This window comes from Acomys minous (genome assembly GCF_964271855.1).
Source record: "Acomys minous genome assembly, chromosome: 3".
NCBI classification, from domain to species: Eukaryota; Metazoa; Chordata; class Mammalia; order Rodentia; family Muridae; genus Acomys; species Acomys minous.
In genome coordinates this window covers 58,339,157-58,359,554 of record NC_140485.1, presented here as the reverse complement: position 1 = coordinate 58,359,554, position 20,398 = coordinate 58,339,157, and the positions used below count along the sequence as shown (strand labels likewise).

Here is a 20,398-nt window from a genome sequence, read left to right as displayed (position 1 = left end):
CCCCTCCCCCACTCTAAGTGAGCCCATGGGGCCCTCATGGGTGTGCAAGCAACTTCACTGTGCCTTTAGCATTAGAGAGGCTACCACTTCTATGTCTGGCCACCAGCCACGGTGGCTGACCCCAAGCCACCTAGGGCAGTGACCACATGGTGGCAGTGACCACATGGTGGCAGAATCCAGGGCCTGCCTCTCTCAGAAGCCTCCTACAGCTGCCTAAGCCTCCTATTCACTTCCCTCGTGGATACCTTCCACAGATCCTCCGTGCTCATGAGCAAAGCTTGAACACAGGAAGAGCCCATGCAACAGCTTGCTGCGTAGATGAGGGTTGTTCTGGCGGTATGTGCAGGGTATGTGCAGGCGGGACGCAGATTCTACCAGGCCTCGGCTCAAGGAGCCAGGGCACTTTCCTTTTGGCACCCTGCTATCATCACAGTAAACAAAGGTTGCCCCCATCTGCCTCAGGCATCTGCTCCAGAGCAGTGACCCAGGAGCAGGGAGTCTGGATCCCCGGCTCTACATCCTGATAGTCTTTCTTTTGTTTTGTTTTGTTTTGTTTTTGTTTGTTTTTTTGTTTTTTGAGACAGGGTTTCTCTGTGTAGCCTTGGTTGTCTTGAACTTTCTTTGTAGACTAGGCTGGCCTCGAAATCACAGCGATTCACCTGCCTCTGCCTCCCGCGTGCTGGGATTAAAGGCGTGCGCCACCACGCCCCTGATATTCTTTCTCACGTTTTGAAGTTTGCAGGCGAGGTCCCCGAAAACCGTGTGGAGACAGTAGTGGCCAACCTCACAGTAATGGACCGTGATCAGCCCCACTCACCCAACTGGAATGCCGTCTACCGGATCATAAGCGGGGACCCCTCAGGGCACTTCAGCGTCCGCACAGACCCCGTCACCAATGAAGGCATGGTCACTGTGGTGAAGGTGGGTGCCTGCTACCTGCACATTCCCCGGCCCGGGAGCACGAACGTCTCCCAGCCACCTACGGCAGACGACCGAACCTTTTGGAGACTTCCTCCACAGGGTCCCTCCCAACTCAGGCTGGCCTCAAACTTGTGCAAGCGAGGCCAGCCTTAAACTCCCTCCTGATCCTCCTGCCTCCCGCCTCTCACCCACCATTTTCCACTGGGGAAGTAGAAGTGGTTAAGCTCAGATTCTGCCTTTTGTGTCCTTGCTGATGTTTTTCTGTGAACAAGCCCCGCCCCCACCTCCCCATTCACGTAAGCACCCTTGGTACAGTTCACAGAATGCAGGGGTTTGTGCTAGGACTCCTCTCTGGTCTGATGCTAGGGGCCCAGCTCTCCAGGGTGCACTTGGGCCTCTCTTTTGAGCCAAGGGTGTTGAGAGGGGGGTCGCCTTTGTGAGCACGTCCAGCACCCTAATTGGAACTGTCAGAGCAACTTTTTTGCTGGTTTCCACATTCCAGGTGTGTTTTATCTTTTCTACCTGTGGATTTTATTGGCAATCGTATTTCTGGAAGGACTGATGACACAATTTTTAGTGCGTCACGTACAGTGTGATCCCGTGTCCCACAGGGACGTGAGCCAACAAACATGGATGCAGCCTGTTAAAACAAACCAGCCTGGCCTCTGCCTGGGGCAGCCAGGAGGGGCTGCAGGCATTGCCAGGCACAGGTTATACAAGAGGAAGCCCTTGTCATGGTGTGGTACCAGCTCTGGGAGCTTGGTGGCGCCTGGGGCTTCCGTACAGAGGAGGCAAGACTAGGTCACTATTTCTGGCCTAAAAGCCTCCGTGAGACCTTTCAAGGGAAGGGTGCAGGTTACTCTGCCAGACTTGCAGCCCGCCCAGGTGGTTGTGGGCCCAGCCATGTGACCCTGTGGGCACAGGCCCCACCTACAAACTCACCTACACAGTGTCCAGCAACACAGAATAAACAGGGCAGAGGTAGGAGAAGGGAGGGACCAGCCCGTTCTCCACTTGCACAGCTAACCTCACCAGCAATACCCGGGCCTGAGGAAGCAGAGGCACTGGCCTAGCCATACTCCATGACCGGGGGACAGTGACAGGTGGACAACACCATGTGCCATGGAGAGGTGAGATCATAATCAGAGCTTAGGAAACTGTGTCCAGTGTTCTCCTCAAACAGGAAGACCTGGTTTGGGGAAAGGGAGGGCTCACCATGAACGCCATCCAGGAACCAGGAGCCTCTCTGGCGCCCCCTCCAGGCCCCTCTTGGATTCAGTGCCTCTGTTTCTTTCCCATGCCCAGTGATGATCAGTTTTGAATTCCTTTCCATGCATAGATATGCCACATGGTAGCAGCACTGGGACACCTCGGTTCAGAGCCACAAGGGCTGGTGCTTACACATTCCAGAGATAGGGTAGGTTCAGATCCACTTAACTACAGATTCAGGCGTCAGGCCCAGCACAAGGGTTGGCACCTGCACTGGGACACAGACGTGTGAAGCTGGCTCTGCAAGCAAAGCTCTTCCCTACACAGAGCTCATGATGAGCCAGGCAGGCCTCCAAGAGGCAGGGAGCCATGTGAATTCCCCGGTGACTGTCAGGCCTCACACTCTACCTGTCTTTGCCCTGTTGGAGAAAGACGCTGAGTCAGTTGGCTGTGAATGTCCCCATATTGGGATCTGATGGCATCTGATGGCATCCCTGTTCTCTCAAGCTCCCTTTGAGGAAAGAATTAGCCAGGAGGATCCCTCAGGGAGAGGCTGGTGGCTAGGGAGCTGTGGTATGTGGCTGTCTTGCTTATGGTCATCAAGGCCTGGCTTATGGGCTTAGGTGGTGACTGGCCTGAGCCTCCCAGTTTACTCTCACAAGGACCACTCTTAGCATCCCATTGGCTAGCTCTTGCCTAAGTTTCAACCAGGTGTAGAGGCTTTTCTCAACAGCAAGGGCCCCGACATACCTTCAGTGCCATCTCCCCCAGGACCCCTTACCTAGGTGGCAGCAGAATCTTTGCCAATGTGACAGTGTTAAGGGTCTTAAGGTTTGAGGTGAGCCTGGACCATCTGGGTCAGCCTAGTGCAACCTCAGAGGTCTTTATGAGAGGATGCAGGAAGGTCAGAGAGTGTCTTAGTTAGGGGTCAAACACCATGACCAAAAGTAACTTGGGGAGGAAAGGGTGTGTCTCCTCCCACAGTGCTCAGGTCACAGTCTATCCTTGAGGGAACTCAGGGCAGGCACTCAAGGCAGGAACCTGGAGGCAGGAGCTGATGCAGAGGCCATGGAGGAGTGCTGCTCACTGGCTTGCCCCCATAGCTGCTTTGTTACAGCTCGTGCCCTGGGATGGCCCCACCCACAGTGAGCTGGGCCCTCCCACATGATTCACCAATCAGGAATTGGCACCACAGGCCACCCTGGTGGCAGCAACCCTCCCCCTAAAACGACTCTGGCTTGTGTTAAGAGGGAGGTGCGAAGGCAAGCAGACGTCAGAAGCAGTTAGCTCTGAGGATGCCCCACTGTTGGGCCCGAGCCCAGGGACAGGAATTTTACTTCTGACCCCAGAGCTTCATCTAATTACTTTAAGTCTCAAACTTGGGACACAACGTCAGTAATGAGTACAAAAAAAAAAAAAAAGTTAAACAAGTCTGAGCTTAAGCACTGCTGTCTGGCTTGGTTTGGTTTGGGGTTTTGAGACCTCCTCCCTGTGTGTTCCAGGCTGGCCTCAAGCTCGCAGCCTTCCCGTCTCGGCCTCCCGAGTGCTCGGATAGCAGGCGTGTACCACTGTGTCCAGAAGAAACTTACTCTTTAACTTTGACGTTATTTGGCGTGGGTACGCGACACTGCTCCTCACGCATGAGGCGGTTGGAGGACAACTTGCAAGAGTCATATCTCCCTCCAACCATGTGGATTCTGGGGGACAAACTCGTACCCAGGCAGCAGATGTCTTTACTCACTGACCCACCTTACCCACCCTAAAACCAAAATCAACCTGTGGCCACCATTACCCTCAGTTGCGTTTGCTGAGCTTCCTGTGGCTACAATGGCTCTCAAGAACCTCAGCACACTTGTTTGTGTCCCACCCACTCAGTAACTAAGGGATTTTTGTTGAGAACTCTGGAGGCCAGGCATAGAGGTACGCATGTGTAATCCCAACGCTGGGGAAGCTAAGGCAGAAAGATCGATGGCCCAGAAACCCGGCCTCTGCCTCACCAAGGCATGGGGCTACTGGCCCTTTTACCCCAACCCCTCTCATTGGCCAGAACCCAGAAGAACAGAGACAAGAGTCTGATGTGGAGGGACAGTGGAAAGCAGGCCACCATACAAAGCTGGAGGCTGGGCAGTGGGAAGGCTAGCCCACACCCACACAGTAGGAAGCTCCAACACCCCTGTCTCCTCTTCCAGGCAGTGGACTACGAGCTGAACCGTGCCTTCATGCTGACCGTAATGGTGTCCAACCAGGCGCCCCTGGCCACTGGGGTGCAGATGTCCTTCCAGTCCACAGCGGGGGTGACCATCTCTGTCACTGACGTCAACGAGGCCCCCTACTTCCCCTCCAACCACAAACTGGTCCGCCTAGAAGAGGGTGTGCCTGCCGGAACCGCACTCATCACTTTTTCCGCAGTCGACCCTGATCGGTTCATGCAGCAAGCCGTGAGGTGAGTTTTTCAATGTAGCCTAGCCCTGTGTGACCCTCAGAGTGGGATCCAGTCCTATGTGCCACACACAAGAGTCTCAGAATGCCCAAAGAAACTGGAAAACCATGAAGGGGTGCCATGTCCAGACCTGAGGAATTGGCTCAGTCTAGGAGCAACCCATCTCCAGAGAGTCACCCAACAGGACAGCCTTGGGCGTCAGTGAGCACCATAACCACATCCATGCTGACAAGGAAGATATTTAGGCAGACCATGGCCTCATTGACAATGGCAAGTGACTTGAGCAAGCCACTTAGAGTACCTCACACACCCACAAGATATAGATGATGAGGGCATAGCCTCTTGGAGTCGTCCAGAATCTAAGACCACTGCCTGTGGCCTGTCCCTCTGTGGGACGGCCTCAGAGGTGCATGAACCTTCCAAGCACTCTGAGAGGAAAGAAATGTCACTGTGCTATGATCCAGGATCAGTGGGGCCTTCATCTTGCCTCTGGTTTTCTGTCCACAGGTACTCGAAACTGTCTGATCCTGCAAACTGGCTGCACATCAACACATCCAATGGGCAGATCACTACAGCCGCAGTCCTGGATCGAGAATCCCTCTACACAAAGAATAATGTATACGAGGCCACCTTCCTGGCTGCTGACAACGGTTTGTACCACTCCTGTGAGGCCCTGCCCTGGGGTTGTGGGCAAGGGAGGGTACTGGTGAGGGAGGCCAGTGGTACCCAGAGAGTTACAGAGAGGTCTAGAGAGCTGGATGGGAGGTGGGAAATCTGTACAGGCAGCCATGAACACCTACCACTGCTCCATCCTGCCTCTCTCACCATCCAAACTTCAGACACATCCGTTTCTCCACCTAATGCTGCATACTCATTTACCTGGCCATGTCCCCACAGTGTCCCACTGTCCCTCATTCACACGTGGCTCCAGGGTAGCCAAGAACCAGAGAGTTAAGCGGGAGATGCTCTCCCAGCCTATGTTCACTATCTTCTCAGGCTCCCCACCTATAAAGTGGGTGGCAAGAACAGACCTACCATTCTCCAATACTGTTAGCTGGCACCCTAGCCTGGAAAGGCAGGAAGGCCCATGTGGCCCTAGCTCTATGACTCAGAATCGGAGCAGACATGATGGCCCTGGAAGCAAGGGAGGGCGTTAGGTGGGCACCAGGCAGACAGCACAAGGGAGGCATTAGGCAGGCACTCTGCAGGCAGCACAGGGAAAGGGCACAAGGAATGGGGCAGGAAGGGTGATGGGCTGAGGAAGGCACTGCCATTTCCCATGAGGCTTCTTAGGGCTTTTGGACCAAGTACAGGGGGAACCAATGGCCAAGAGGCCCATTTCAAGACCCACAGCACCCTGGAGTCTGGCTGAGCACTCCCAAGTATTCTGTGTGGTAGAGGTAAAAGAGACTCTGAGCAGAGAGCAGTCTAGCACCATCGCTCCTGGGATGAGCCCTGGCCTCTCTGAACCTCAACTGTCTCCTGGGCCAAATGGGAAAAGCCTAACACCGCTGAGAGTTGCATCACTAATGGGCAATGACAGGCCTATGAGTGAGCCAGGGGTCAGTGTTCTGGCTCCTGCCATTCGCTGAGGGCCCACTGAAGGCCTGGTGCCTACCAGAAATTAGGATAGAGCAACCCTGTCTGGCAAGGAGCAGGAACTTCAGCAAGATTGAGAGGCATTTTTCTCCGGCATTAAGGAGGCCGGGAGCTGGGGGGTTAGCTCAATGACACAGAGTTTGCCGAGGACTGTGAGGCTCTTGAGTTCACTCCCAATACAGCAGAAGGGACAAGGGAGAGTGGGGGGGGGGGAGTGGAGAGGAGAGAAGATGCCAGGACCAGTGGCCCATACCTTAATCCCAGTTATGAAAGAGACTGGGGCAGCCTGGGCTCCAGAATATGTTCAAAGCCAGCCTCCGGGACTTAGAGAGCGACGCCTGAAGCCTGGCAGCCAGGGCAAGAGTTGATAACCAGGCACTCTCCATTCTCACCCGGTCCATGCTGTCCCATGGCACAGTCCAGAATGTATGCCCCAGGATCGTGACTGCATTCCGGCAAGCAGAAAGGGTGTGGTGCTCACCCATGCTCTCCTGGGGACTTCCAGGAGGCACCACACAAGCTCAGTTTGTGACAACCACGGGATGACTATAGCCAGAGATGTAATCTCCCAGGGGACAGTGATGATCTGAGCTAACACTTAGAGTTCTGGGTCTTCTCTTTTTGGGGGTGACGGGGGGTGGTTTGGTGGTTTGGTTTTTCGATACAGGGTTTCTCTGTGTAGCCTTGGCTGTCCTAGACTCACTTTGTAGACCAGGCTGGCCTCGAACTCACAGAGATCCACCTGCCTCTCCCTCCTGAGTGCTGGGATTAAAGGCATGCACCACCACGCCCAGCCTGGCTCTTCTCTTAAAGAGAACAGAGAAAAGAAGAGAACACTGAGGAGCAGCAACACAGCAGTCTCTGACCCACAGAGACGGGAGAAACAAGCTGACTAGGCCATTTTAGTAGCAAGATGAGCTGTGAGGGAGTAAAGGCACTGGGAGAGAGAAGCCTGTGATGAGCACCCAGCCCTTGTTGAGGGAGGACCACCTGGGTTCTCTCCTACAGCAGATCACAAGACAACACGTGAACTCTAATCAGCATGTGACTGTGTGTCTTCCTGGGGACTTCACTTATCTGTCTGTCCTATGTAGGGCCCTGTGTGCTCACTCCAATCTGTCCTGCAGGGATCCCCCCGGCCAGTGGCACTGGGACCCTGCAGATCTACCTTATTGACATCAACGACAACGCACCACAGCTGCTGCCCAAGGAGGCCCAGATCTGCGAGAGGCCCGGCTTCAACGCCATCAACATCACCGCGGCTGATGCCGATATGGACCCCAACATCGGCCCCTACGTCTTTGAGTTGCCCTTTATCCCCACTACAGTAAAGAAGAATTGGACCATCACCCGCCTAAATGGTGAGCCCCGACCCAGCAGTGCCCTGGCCACAGGCAGAGCCGGGGTCCATCCCCATGGAGATGGGAGTCCCCGCCTCCCAGAAGGTTCACTCTCAAGGCTGGAGATCATTCACTTGTTCCTAGTGCCTCGCTGTGCTAGAAAGAGCCTCGCTAGGCCCATGCGGGCAGCCTCAGTGGGTTGACTGGCCCCTCAAGACTGCATCCCTGAGGAGGCACTGCTTCCTAGAGATGCAGTTTATGCTTCCACCAGCAAAGCTACCAGTTCCTCAGGCCCCTGCCAACACGACAGCAACACCACTGCCATCCTCAGTCTCCGGGCTCTTGGAGGAGAGCTTACATGCGGCTGAGGTTTGGCCTCCTGCTCAATGCCTTTGCCTTTTTCCTTTGGAAAGTTTTTTTTTTCCTAATTGGTTTTATGAAACTCTATACATTCAGGAAATCATTTCTTCATTCTGTACATTGACTCGCTTTTTTTCTTGATTTGTCAATGTTTTAGCTTTGTGTGTCAGTATAGGTGTGCAGGTACATATATGTGTAGATACATGTGTGTGCATGTGCACGGAAGGTCATCGTCACGCTCCACTGTTGTTCCTTGAGTGCTGTCCACCTTGTTTTTTTCACACAGAGCCTCTCTGGCTGGCCAGCAAGCTCCACAGATCTGCCTGCCTCTGCCTGCCCAGCTCTGGAACTACGCACTCTGTGCCAGGCTTTTTAGATGGGTCCTTGGGAGTAAAACTTGTTTTTACAGCAAGAACTTCACCAAAGGAACCATCTCCCCAACTCAGTATCGTGAATTTAACAGCATGGTGTGTGTGTGTGTGTGTGTGTGTGTGTGTGTGTGTGTGTGTGTGTGTGTGTGTGTGTGTGACTGTGGAATTCTGCCTTGGGAAGGACAACTGCAAATTGGCTGACTGTTGCTGTTCCTCACTCCAGGGGACTACGCCCAGCTCAGTTTGCGTATCCTGTACCTAGAAGCAGGAGTGTATGACGTCCCCATCATCGTCACGGATTCTGGCAACCCTCCCCTATCCAACACATCCGTCATAAAAGTCAAGGTGTGCCCGTGTGACGAGAACGGCGACTGCACCACCGTTGGCGCAGTGGCTGCGGCCGGCCTGGGCACGGGCGCCATTGTGGCTATTCTTATCTGTATTGTGATCCTGCTTGGTGAGTACCAGCGCATGCTCAGAGCCACCCCGCCTGCCGTCTCTCTCCTGTCCCAGACATGGGGACCCCGCCTGCCGTCTCTCTCCTGTACCAGATGCAGGCTTCGCTCTCGCTACACCTCTCCAAGGCCTTTGACCAGACAATCAGTGTGATACCTTCTTTATGTGGGATTAGAAATGGCCCTGCTATGGGGCCTGGGGGAGGTGACTCTGGGGCAGAGCTGGGGCCTGCATGCTCCTCTGAAGACACAAGGCACAGGGATGCACAATACAAAAGCAGTCAGTGCCCCTGGGAGTGAGTGGACCTACCAGCCAGACAGGGAGCCTGGGTCCCTCTCCAGCCTGCTGGGTATACAAAGCCATGGATCAGAACAGACACCCCTGTGGCCCTGACAGAGTGAGGCACACAGGGGCCACATCCCTTCTTCCAGAAGCTCCCTCCACCTGTCTCCTCAGGTGACAGATCTGAGACACCAGCTGCACAGGTGCCTCTCTGGTCACTTGATCTGGCAGAAAGTGGCTCAAGGTTTCTGGTTTCTGCTTAGATGCTCACAGCTCAGACCTACCCCGCTCTCTCCAATTCCCTGTCCACAACGTGGGCCACATCAAGAGGTCCCCTGGCTACCACCTTGTCCTGGGTTTGAAAGAAATACTGTCTCTTGCAGGGTTCTGGCCTCTGAACCTACACTAGCTGCAGCCTTTCTTATCCCACCACCCATCAAACTACATGACCAAGCCGGTCACCCCACAGACTGCCTGCAACCCTTCCTACACGCCCCTCCCTCGCTCTGCATGGGGTGCCTAGTGACGCTCTCTGTCCCCTCCCTGTGCCCTGCACTGCTTGACTGGCACTTCCTCCTTCTCCATGTCTAACCATGGAGAGATGGCAGAGGCTGAGAAAGCCTACCTGGAGAGACCACACGTTCATGACAATGGGGTTGTGGGGACAGAGGAAGCTCCCCTGTATCTCCTTCACAGGAGCCCTGTCCTCAGAACCCAGGCGGGGATGGAAACCTATCAGAGATTAATGTGCAAAAGTGGAGGCTCCCAGAGGTCCAGAGATAAGCAGAGATAAGCCACAGGACACGGGGAAAAGGGAGCACGTCCACACGTGACAGGGAGGGGACAAAATTTCTCATTTTGTGCCCGAGTCCTTTGGATAGAAGGACTCCAGGGGATTGTTCCCCAGTCAGCCTTCCTTCATGGTAGGCTACCCCTTAACTCAGTGTGTTGCCTCTGGAGGTACCAGAGATGGCTTCCACTCACCCCTAGCCGACCTGCGGAGGCCCCTTCTGGGCTTCTCCTCCTCAGTCTCTGTCCACCATGGGGGCATCACCCTACCATGCCTCCTGCCTAGAAACGTGGTGCCCTGCAACCCTCCCTTTTGCCTTCTGGACCCAAAGCCTCACCTGCCAGTAGTTCTAAAAGAATAACAGTCTCTCAGTTTACCCTCCATCCTTGTCCTCCTGCTCCTTAGGTAGTGATATTTCTGCTCAGTCAGCCCCACCCAACCCCCCGAAGGAGGAAATAATCCAGCAGGCTGTTAGCAAGCCCAGGTTCCACACCTGTATATGCAACCAACTGCAGATGAACGGTCACAAACAAACAGAATCGCATGGCTGGGGAGTGGCGGCTCGGTGTAAGAGCACTTGCTGCAGAAGCTTAAGGACCTGAGTTTGAATTCTTTTTTTTTTTTTTTTTTTTGGTTTTTTTGAAACAAGGTTTCTCTGTGTAGCCTTGACTGTCCTGGACTCACTTTGTAAACCAGGCTGGCCTTGAACTCACAGCGATCCACCAGCCTCTGCCTCTCAAGTGCTGGGGTTAAAGGCGCGCACCACCATGCCTGGCTTCTGAGTTTGAATTCTTAAGACCACCAGGCATAGCTGTGCACATACCTGTAACCGCACTGTAAGGTGTAGAAGCAGGGTTACTGGAGCTTGCAGGGCAACAGCCAAGACCCAGGTTCAGGGACAGAGCCAGTCTCCAGTCTCAAAGGAACACAGCGGGGAGTAAAGATCAGGACACAGGTGTCCTCTTCTGGCCTCCACTCTATAGTTGAACCTGGTAGTCACATGCACACGTGTATATGTATGTACATTGTGTACACATGTGCATATCGTGTGCACATACCTAACTGCTTATGTAGACGAGTACAGAATATGTTCATGATATTCCCCGGGCATGCACATTTGTATACACAAAAGCCATGCACGCACACATACTCACACCTGCGCACATCATGTGTGCCCACACGGCTCACAGTGTGGCCCCCTCCTCTTCACAGTCATGGTCCTGTTGTTCGTTGTGTGGATGAAGCGGAGGGAAAAGGAGCGACACACGAAGCAGCTGCTCATCGACCCTGAGGATGACGTGCGTGACAACATCCTGAAGTACGACGAGGAAGGCGGCGGTGAGGAGGACCAGGTGAGCCGCAGGTCTCAGCCAACGTACCCCATCCCTCGGGCTCCAGCAGGGCTCACTCAGGCGTTTTGGCCTTACGTGTCTTGTCCTGTTTCTTAAGGAAAGGTATTGCATACTCCCTCAGACCTGGGCCCAGGCTGCAGCCTCCCCTGTGTACACACAGGCCTGGGTCTGCATCCTCCTGTCAGATCAGTCCTCCCCACATGTTCCTCCCACTCCAGCCACCATCTCCCCAACCCACGGCTGCCCTGTGCCCTGGACGAAACAGTCCAGAGTCTCCTGGGAAGACCAACACCCGCCTACAGGACACTCCCAGTAGGGGCTCTCTGACCAGACCGGGTAGACTCCACACAACTATCTAGTCAGGGCAAGGAAGGCCCAGCCCTTTTCTGTCAGCACTACGGGTGTCAGGTGGCTGGCTGTACAAGGCTGCTGAGCTACAGGCAGGAGCCTCACCTCTGGGGGTCAGCGGGGAGGTCCAGGCCCCTGCGAGGCAGCCGGCGGGCATAGACTCCATGGCTACCCTGAGGTCAGGCAAGACTGTGGCAAAAGGAGAAGAGGTGGTGTGTGGAAGGGTCAGGCCTCGGGGGTGGGATGGGATGGGATGGGACAGTGGATGTGCTTGGCGCCTGGTACAGTGGCAGCCTCTGGGCGAATGACAAGACTAAACAGGGGTATGCTCAGGATTCTCCCGTTGCCCTGCGTGTTGCTCCCACACTCCAGTTCCCCTGACTGATTCACTTGGTCTCCATCCCCCAGGACTATGACCTCAGCCAGTTACAACAGCCGGAAGCCATGGAGCACGTGCTGAGCAAGGGCCCCGGTGTGCGGAGGGTGGATGAACGGCCAGTAGGTGCTGAACCCCAGTACCCAGTCAGGCCTGTGGTGCCCCACCCGGGAGACATTGGAGACTTCATCAATGAGGTATGAACCTCGGGAGGACCTGAGCAAGGTGTCTCCTTTAAAGTGAAATCCTATCACTTGTGGGGACAGAGGTGGCTGAGACCAGGACCTGAGGCCAGGACGGCCCTCCTGCTGTGTGGCCTTGAGCACAGCATTAGCTCCCAGAGTCAGCTACTCTTAGGAGGCCTAAGACTCTCAGGTCTTGAGCTTAGCTCTCAGCAGACACTCAGCAGGAGTTAGGGGCCATTTAGGCCACTGTGCCTACAATGGGGTGACGGTAGGAAGAAATATCCTTAGAGGAAATGGCAAAGGGGCCAAAACAGCTCTGGGGCACACTAAGCCAGTGCAGCTGGGAATGGCCTTCCCTGGTACCCAAGGGCACTGCCCTGCATATCTTAGCCCTGCCCTGGCACCACTGAGCCCTATCCCCAAGCATCCACGGAGCCCTTTCTGACATCAGCACTTGGATGCATTAAAGACCCAACAACAAGGCCTCCACACCGTGGGAAAAGCTTGGTTTCTTACAGTGAAGCCAGGAAAGGCTGGGCTACATGCCGCACCACACCCCTGCCTGTTACAAAGAAAGGGAACAAATGACTGGGCCAGAGCACTGTTTTCATTTGACAGGCAGAGGCAGGGATCTGAAGGGGGAGATCTCTAGCTCAATAAACCAGAGACTCCACCATCTTCATACAGGCTGGAGGTGCTATAGGGCAGAAAGCAGGATGACAGAAAGCAAGGGAGAAGGCGGCCTCTGAAGGCCAAGCCCTTCTAGGGAGTAATAGGCTGGGACTCAGGACTCTAGAGAACCAGTTACTGTTGCTCTGGAAAGCAAATTCCTTTTGTGTCAGAAAATGTCATTGCTCAACCAAAGGAGTCTCTGGTCCATAGCTCTGTCCACCTTCTTCTGCAGTGAAGCACACAGGAGCTGTGGAAACCGCTTCCCTGGGGTCCCATCTGTGACCCTGTCTACCCACCAGCATGGAGGTGGGAGGCACAGGCTGGGGCTTCACCACTGGGTCCTCAGGACTCACTGTATTTGAAGTGGGGTCAGCAACTCTTACACCTCAGCCAGTGGCAGATTCTCTTGCATGGTGACCTGTATTGTGAGCCAGCAGACATCCAGGGGTTTCCTCAGAACGCTCACAGGAGATGGCACCAAGTTCTGTAGTTACCTGAAAGCCAGTGGCACTCAGACAACACCATGAGCAACAAAACTTTCAAGCCCTGCAAAGTGTGTCCCACCCTCCCCTACCCGAGTCCACAGCCCATTTTTAAGTCACTCAGCAGAAATAACGGACACAGAGTAAAGGTAAGGAGTGTGGGACCATCCCCTTCCCAGGGCAGGGGTGCACCCAGGTGGCCTTGGAGGGACATACAGAGCCCTCGGCACATAATGAGGACTGGAAAGAATGAGTACAAAGGAATGGAGCTCCCAGCTGGAGAAGGAAAGGATGGGAAATAGGAAAAGAAAAAGAATCACGATCACAAAGGCTGAGGGCCAGGCTCAGGGTAGAGTACCGGCCTTGTGCCACAAGGCTCTCGGTTTGATCCCACGACCATGATGGCACACTCATCTGAGCCAGTGAGACCAGGGCCTGGGCTGAATAAGCCCATACTTTAAAAAAAAAAAAAATCAACAAGGAAGAAGCAGAATGCACAGCCTTGCCCTTCACCCTGACCCTGAGCCTGACCAGAAAGCCCTAACCTCTGCCACATCTCACGGCCTAATAATGCCCCTAGAACAAATCAAAATGCTAGCCATAACCCAAGCATAACCTTAGGCCTAACCTAACCCTGCCCTGGCCCAGAGCTATTCCTTTTTTTGTTTTGTTTTGGTTTGGTTTGGTTTTTCGAGACAGGGTCTCTCTGTGTTAGCCTTGGCTGTCCTGGACTCACTTTGTAGACCAGGCTGGCCTCGAACTCACAGCGGTCTGCCCGCCTCTGCCTCCCGAGTGCTGGGATTAAAGGCGTGCGCCACCACGCCCGGCATCCAGAGCTATTCCTAACACTAATTATGGTACAGCCATAGCCACAATACCACTACTAGCCATGACATAATCATAACTATAGCCTAAAGGCAAAACTACCCTTAAATCTAATCATTTACTGACTGCAGCATCAATCCACTTAGACCTAGACATGACCACAACCTTATGCTAGCCCTCACTCTAACCCTAGACACGACCATAACCTTACGCTAGCCCTCACTCTAACCCTAGACACGACCATAACCTTACGCTAGCCCTCACTCTAACCCTAGACATGACCATAACCTTACGCTAGCCCTCACTCTAACCCTAGACACGACCATAACCTTACGCTAGCCCTCACTCTAACCCTAGACACGACCATAACCTTACGCTAGCCCTCACTCTAACCCTAGACACGACCATAACCTTACGCTAGCCCTCACTCTAACCCTAGACACGACCATAACCTTACGCTAGCCCTCACTCTAACCCTAGACACGGCCATAACCTTACGCTAGCCCTCACTCTAACCCTAGACACGGCCATAACCTTACGCTAGCCCTCACTCTAACCCTAGACATGACCATAACCTTACGCTAGCCCTCACTCTAACCCTAGACATGACCATAACCTTACGCTAGCCCTCACTCTAACCCTAGACATGGCCATAACCTTACGCTAGCCCTCACTCTAACCCTAGACATGACCACAACCTTACGCTAGCCCTCACTCTAACCCTAGACATGACCATAACCTTACGCTAGCCCTCACTCTAACCCTAGACATGACCATAACCTTACGCTAGCCCTCACTCTAACCCTAGACATGGCCATAACCTTACGCTAGCCCTCACTCTAACCCTAGACATGGCCATAACCTTACGCTAGCCCTCACTCTAACCCTAGACATGGCCATAACCTTACGCTAGCCCTCACTCTAACCCTAGACATGACCATAACCTTACGCTAGCCCTCACTCTAACCCTAGACATGGCCATAACCTTACGATAGCCCTCCCTCTGGTCTATATATAAACATAATTCAGCCTGAACCTAAGCCACAAACTAACTCTAATCCCACCCACAGCCCAAACTCGAACACGGTGGTTCTCAACCTGTGGGCCATGATCCATTGGGAGTCACCTAAGACCACTGGGAGACACAGATATTTACATTATGATTCATAACAGAAGCAAAATTACAGTTATGAAGTAGCAACAAGAATAATTTTATGAGCCGGGCGTGGTGGCGCACGCCTTTAATCCCAGCACTCGGGAGGCAGAGGCAGGCGGATCGCTGTGAGCTCGAGGCCAGACTGGTCTACAGAGTGAATCCAGGATAGCCAAGTCTACACAGAGAAACCCTGTCTCAAAAAGACCAAAAAGAAAAAAGAATAATTTTATGGTTGGGGGTCACCACAGCATGAGGAATCTCGTTAAAGGGTCACAGTGTTAGAACCACTGCTCTAACCTTAGTGCCATATTTGACCCCAACCCCAACCCTAATACTAGTACTAACACTAATACTAGCCTGGAACTTACCTTAGCTAGCCCTAGCCCTAAATACATTCCTAACCTAAAACCTTTGTCTAGCCTTAGCACTAGACCTAACCCACTGTAGCCCTACCCATAACAACCATAGCCATAACCCTAGCCTGAAAGCCAGGCTTGGAACTAAACCTACTCCTGCTCCTACGTTCTCACCCTAGCAGCAGCCTGACCCACAGCCATCCTCACTCTGCCACAGAATAGCCTACTGGAATCCTAACCCTGACCTTTCTACCCTTAGCTCTAACCCTAAGCCTAGCTCTGAGCCCTCACCCTAATGCAAACCCTAGAATAGCTGTAACCCCACCTTACGCTGGGCTAACCCTGTTGCAACCCTAACCCTTGGTGGAGCAGAACTCTACCCATGCCCAGCCCAGGCCCCACCCTCACTCTTTTTTTTTTTTAAACAAGTGAGCAAAGGCTTCAAACTTTTTAAAAAGATTTTATTTATTATTTATACAGTATTCTGCCCACCTGTGTGCCTGCCCACCACAAGAAGGCACTAGATCTCATTACAGATGGTTATGAGCCACCATGGGGTTGCTGGGAATTGAACTCAGGACCTTTGGAAGAGCAGACGGTGCTCCTAACTGCTGAGCCATCTCTCCGGCCCCCCAGCCTCACTCTTGATGCAGCTGTTAGTGGCTTTGAGCTTCCAGCCCCTGCACTCTGTTGTTTTTTGTTGCTTGGTTGGCTTGGTTTTTCGAGACAGGATTTCTCTGTGTAGCCTTGGCTTCCATGTCGTTTTGTTTATTTGTTTAGATTTACATATCTTGCTTTATGTGTATACGTGCTTTGCCTGCATATATGATATGTCTGTGTACCGTGTGTGTACAATGTCCACAGAGGTTAGAAAATGGGGGCCATATACCCTAGAACTGGAATACAGACAGTTGTGAGCACCAACGTGGGTGCTGCAAGAGCAAAGGCTGCTCTTAACCACTGCGCGATCTCTAGCCTCTGTGTCTGTTCTTATAAGCATACTTCCTTATTTGGCCCCTGGCTACACATGCAGCAATTATTAAACATCTACTGTATGCAAGCGCCTGTCTTCCCTCCTCCTGCTTACCCCCACCCACCTTACCTGCTCGTGTGGGTCCTCCTCCTATGTTCTGTCAGATCACTGGGCCGACACAGCTTACACACTTTCACCCTAACCCTCATCTCTGTGATTCCCCAGGGACTCCGAGCTGCTGACAATGACCCCACTGCACCCCCCTATGACTCCCTGCTAGTCTTCGACTATGAGGGCAGTGGTTCCACTGCAGGCTCTGTCAGCTCCCTGAACTCTTCCAGCTCTGGGGATCAAGATTACGACTACTTGAACGACTGGGGGCCCCGGTTCAAGAAGCTGGCGGACATGTATGGGGGTGGCGAGGAGGACTAGCCGACCTCACCTCCTCTCCCAGCAACATGAGAAGGGCACTTGAGGCCAAGCAGCGGAACTGAGCCAAGGAGCCAGTGCTGTCCTGGTGTCAGGAGGCCCCTCCCCGCTGCCGTCGCCCTGTGTGGAGCTGCGCAGTATGGACAGAAGCCACCCACCACCACTGCGGCATCTCAGTAGCCACGTACCGCGAAGGGAGAGCCAGAGGCACAGCCCTAACTTGAATCTCTTACAACAAAAGCACTGTTAAAACAAAACAAAAAAAAAAACAAAAGTGCCTTTTGGTACACATGACAGATTCCCTAACTCAGGAGTGACTGAAAGAGAGGAGACAGCCCGAGGCCCCCACCTCTGTCCACCCTGCCCCACAGCCCTTAGCCCCATCTGGTACCTCCTGAAGGCAAAAGCAAGGGGTGGGAGAGAATACGTCTTTTTTTTTTTTAAGTCTTTTATTAAGAAAAAAAAGTGGGTTACTTATTTGCAAAAATAGTATGGGGTCCAGACCTCAACAGCTTCTGTTGTTCGTGGCCAGGGTCTCCTGGGCCCTTTGGCCTCTTCAAGGCTGTTAGGTGAGGATCAGGTTTTCCAGTGCCAAAGAGCACCGGGCTAGTCCAACCCCAACAGCAGAGCCACTTCTGTGTGCAATCAGCTTCACCTGAATCTGTGTCCTGCTCCCAAGATACTGTAAATAACTGGGGCAGGGGTGATGCCTAGAGACCGTCCCGGGCATCCTCACCTCTTTACTTGGCCACTGCCATGCCCTCAAGTCCGCCAGAAAGCCTCTCTGGGCCAGCTGCCACCCCGATACCACTGAGGTCCCCTTTTGCTTTGTGTTGTCCAAGAAGCCACAGCGCCCTGCAGAACCTTGGCACAGCCCTCCACTCTTCAGGATGAGACCCTGAGGGATCCTGTTGAAGGCCTAGCAATCACAAGCTCCCCTCACCGGAACCCCTGAATGCCCTCAGCACACTGCCAAGGCTATGCAGATGGCAGAGAGGGGAGCCTGGCCTGACTGTGACAGCTGCTTGGCCTCCTTGGGCCCGTTTAGCCCAAGCTCCTGCCTGGCCCCATGAACTGCTGTGGATGTCAGGACCTACCAAGTAGCAGCCGGTGAGAGGTTCATGTGTCATGGGACCACAGATGCTCTGGCTTGGACCCATGTTTCTGTTGTTCTCCAGAGTTGGTGTGGCATTTTCCATGGGCAGCTTGACACAGGGCAGACTGGGCAGGGTGACCCCATCTGGAGGACAGTAATAGGCTTTGTATAAAGACCTACAGGAGATGTCAAAGCTGTCCTTTTCACTAGAGGGCAAAACAGGCCTAGGACATGCACGTGTCGCAGGAAGGAGCCCTGAGATGGGGCAGAAGGCCAGGCACTGAGGGGCACCCAGAAAGTGCAACACGCTCCCCAAGAAAGGGGTTGAGAGTGATGGTAGCTTGGGAGGTCTTGGTGTCTGAGTCTTCTTGGGGAGACAACAGAAGTCCCAGCACTGATGGAAAACAACTTCCTCTAGACCCCCCAGCCCATACCTACTGCTGGGGGCAGGAAGGGCTTCGAAAGGGCTGGGGGTACCCAGGAGATAGCACGCTCTCCAGGCAGAGGTCTCTAATTCATGGCTCCTCTTGGCCTCTGGCTTTACCCGATGGCTAGGTTCATACCCCTCCCCGCCCCTTTCCAGACTGCTTGGCCTCAAAGACACACCTGAGTGAGCTCATGGGTGCCAAACTTGTGGGTATGACCCATTGGATGTCAGGGTTCTTTCCCAAACCAAACCTATCCCCACCTCTGCACTCCTGAACCTGAGCTGGGCTACAGGCTCCACTGTATCCATTCTTACTCCTATGGCTGCACAGGAGGTGGGATCCACAGGGGCCTCCGTCTCCAGCCAGCCAGGCCAGTGGAGCTCTCGGAGAAGGGAAGTGATAAGCTGTCCTATGCAAATTTCTCGGGGTAGGCCACCGATGAGGGTAGTACTGAGCTTGGCATGGCCACTGGTGGGATTGCTGTGGGTCAGGGCTTGGGGAATGAGAAGAATCTTCTGGGTTTGATTTTAGAAAGTCCGAGAATCACAAATGCTCTATGGGAAGTGTGTGCATGATTGGGAGACAGTAGCCAAGAGCTCTCCTAAAATCCCAAGGCTTTTTTTTTTTTTTTGGAACCCTGGGATGGGAGGTGCCAAATCCACCAGGTATCTTGAGGAATGTCTCACCTGCCTCCACCTACTCCTCTCCCCATCCCCAAGGCCTCTGTCACTGCCAGGCCCCTACAGGAACATCCATGAGGTTCCCTGAAAGCTGGACAGCTTGCGTCTTCACCCTATGCCCCAGTCAGCCCCTGGGCTAAAGAAAAATAGGGTTTTACACACCCCCAGACCCATCTTGGAACTCGGTTCCCAGGCCAACAAGTTAGCATTAGCCAAGCATACAGTCACTGTCAAATGTCTCTCTCCTGTAGCTTGTAGATACGATGTGTCTATGGTCAGGCCCCAGCCAGCCTAGGCTGGTGGCCAGCTCTGTGCAGTACGAGGGTGCAGTTTAGATCCTTTAGGGAGGAACCTGCACTGCTGAGCAGCTTGGAAGACTACCTGGCCATGGTTAGCCTCAGGCACACCTGACTCCCGGCCAGCAGCTTTCCTCTCATGCCTTTCAGCACATCCAAACCGCTGGGCCTCCTTCCACCAAAGTGTCAGAGTAATGGCCAATTATCAGGCCCTCAGAGATGCCTCAGTTTCCCCAGGGTGAGTACATGGTCCATTGAGATGGCACCTCTGTGTTCTCTAAGGTAAACAGGGGAGGGGAGGTCTCCATCTCCACCCAAGCTGAAAGGCAAAACCAAAAACTCGAAGCAGACTCACCCTGCGCAGAGCACACCGGGTGCGGTAGCTCATGCGCTGCTTACTGAGCAGGCTCCACCACACCAGCCGGCCGGTGGAAACCACCTCCATATACACCGGGGACGCATCTTGCTTTTCCTTCCTCTCCTTTTTTCATTCTGTTTTATTTTTTGCATGTTTATTTTTGAAAATGGACAAATGTGTAGCAGCCCGCATGACCGTGGTTGTTTTGGGAAAGATACAGGAGTTATGAAGTGTTCGCACTGCAGCCCCGAGCGTCGTGCGCTGAGGCAGATGTCTGACTTTTTTTGTAATCGTCAACAGCACAAATATTTTGTATTGTTGTTTGTATCATTTTGTACCGAAAAAAAAAGGAAAAAAAAAAGGGAAGAGAGTTGATGTTTTCAATGTGTTTTTAGTGCCAGGCAGTCTTGGTTCCAAAGGGAACAGCAGCTTTGCAGAACTGTCATGCCCTGGAGTGGAGTTGGGCGTTAGCGCGCTGCTCCAAAGGAGTAAATAAAGTCCCCTTTTAAGTAGTCGGCCTCTGGCTTGCTTGTGTTCTTCGATGCATCCCAGGATCTGTTGGAGTTCAGGCCTGTGAGCAGGTGACCAGCAGGTGGATGGTGCCAGGAGTGAGGCTTC

At 53.5% G+C, this 20,398-nt stretch overlaps 1 protein-coding gene across 1 annotated transcript in view; it reads left to right on the top strand.

Annotated features, from left to right (window-relative positions):
- CDH4 (cadherin 4) overlaps positions 1 to 20,292 on the top strand; it is a 468,514-nt gene extending 448,222 nt beyond the window's left edge. The window contains exons 9-16 of the mRNA XM_084777678.1: positions 736 to 921; positions 4,320 to 4,573; positions 5,078 to 5,220; positions 7,297 to 7,530; positions 8,464 to 8,697; positions 10,981 to 11,120; positions 11,877 to 12,041; positions 16,719 to 20,292. Coding sequence (XP_084633804.1) covers positions 736 to 921; positions 4,320 to 4,573; positions 5,078 to 5,220; positions 7,297 to 7,530; positions 8,464 to 8,697; positions 10,981 to 11,120; positions 11,877 to 12,041; positions 16,719 to 16,925 — 1,563 coding nt within the window. The 3' untranslated portion in view covers positions 16,926 to 20,292. The remainder of the gene's footprint in view (positions 1 to 735; positions 922 to 4,319; positions 4,574 to 5,077; positions 5,221 to 7,296; positions 7,531 to 8,463; positions 8,698 to 10,980; positions 11,121 to 11,876; positions 12,042 to 16,718) is intronic.
- Positions 20,293 to 20,398: the final 106 nt, after the last annotated feature.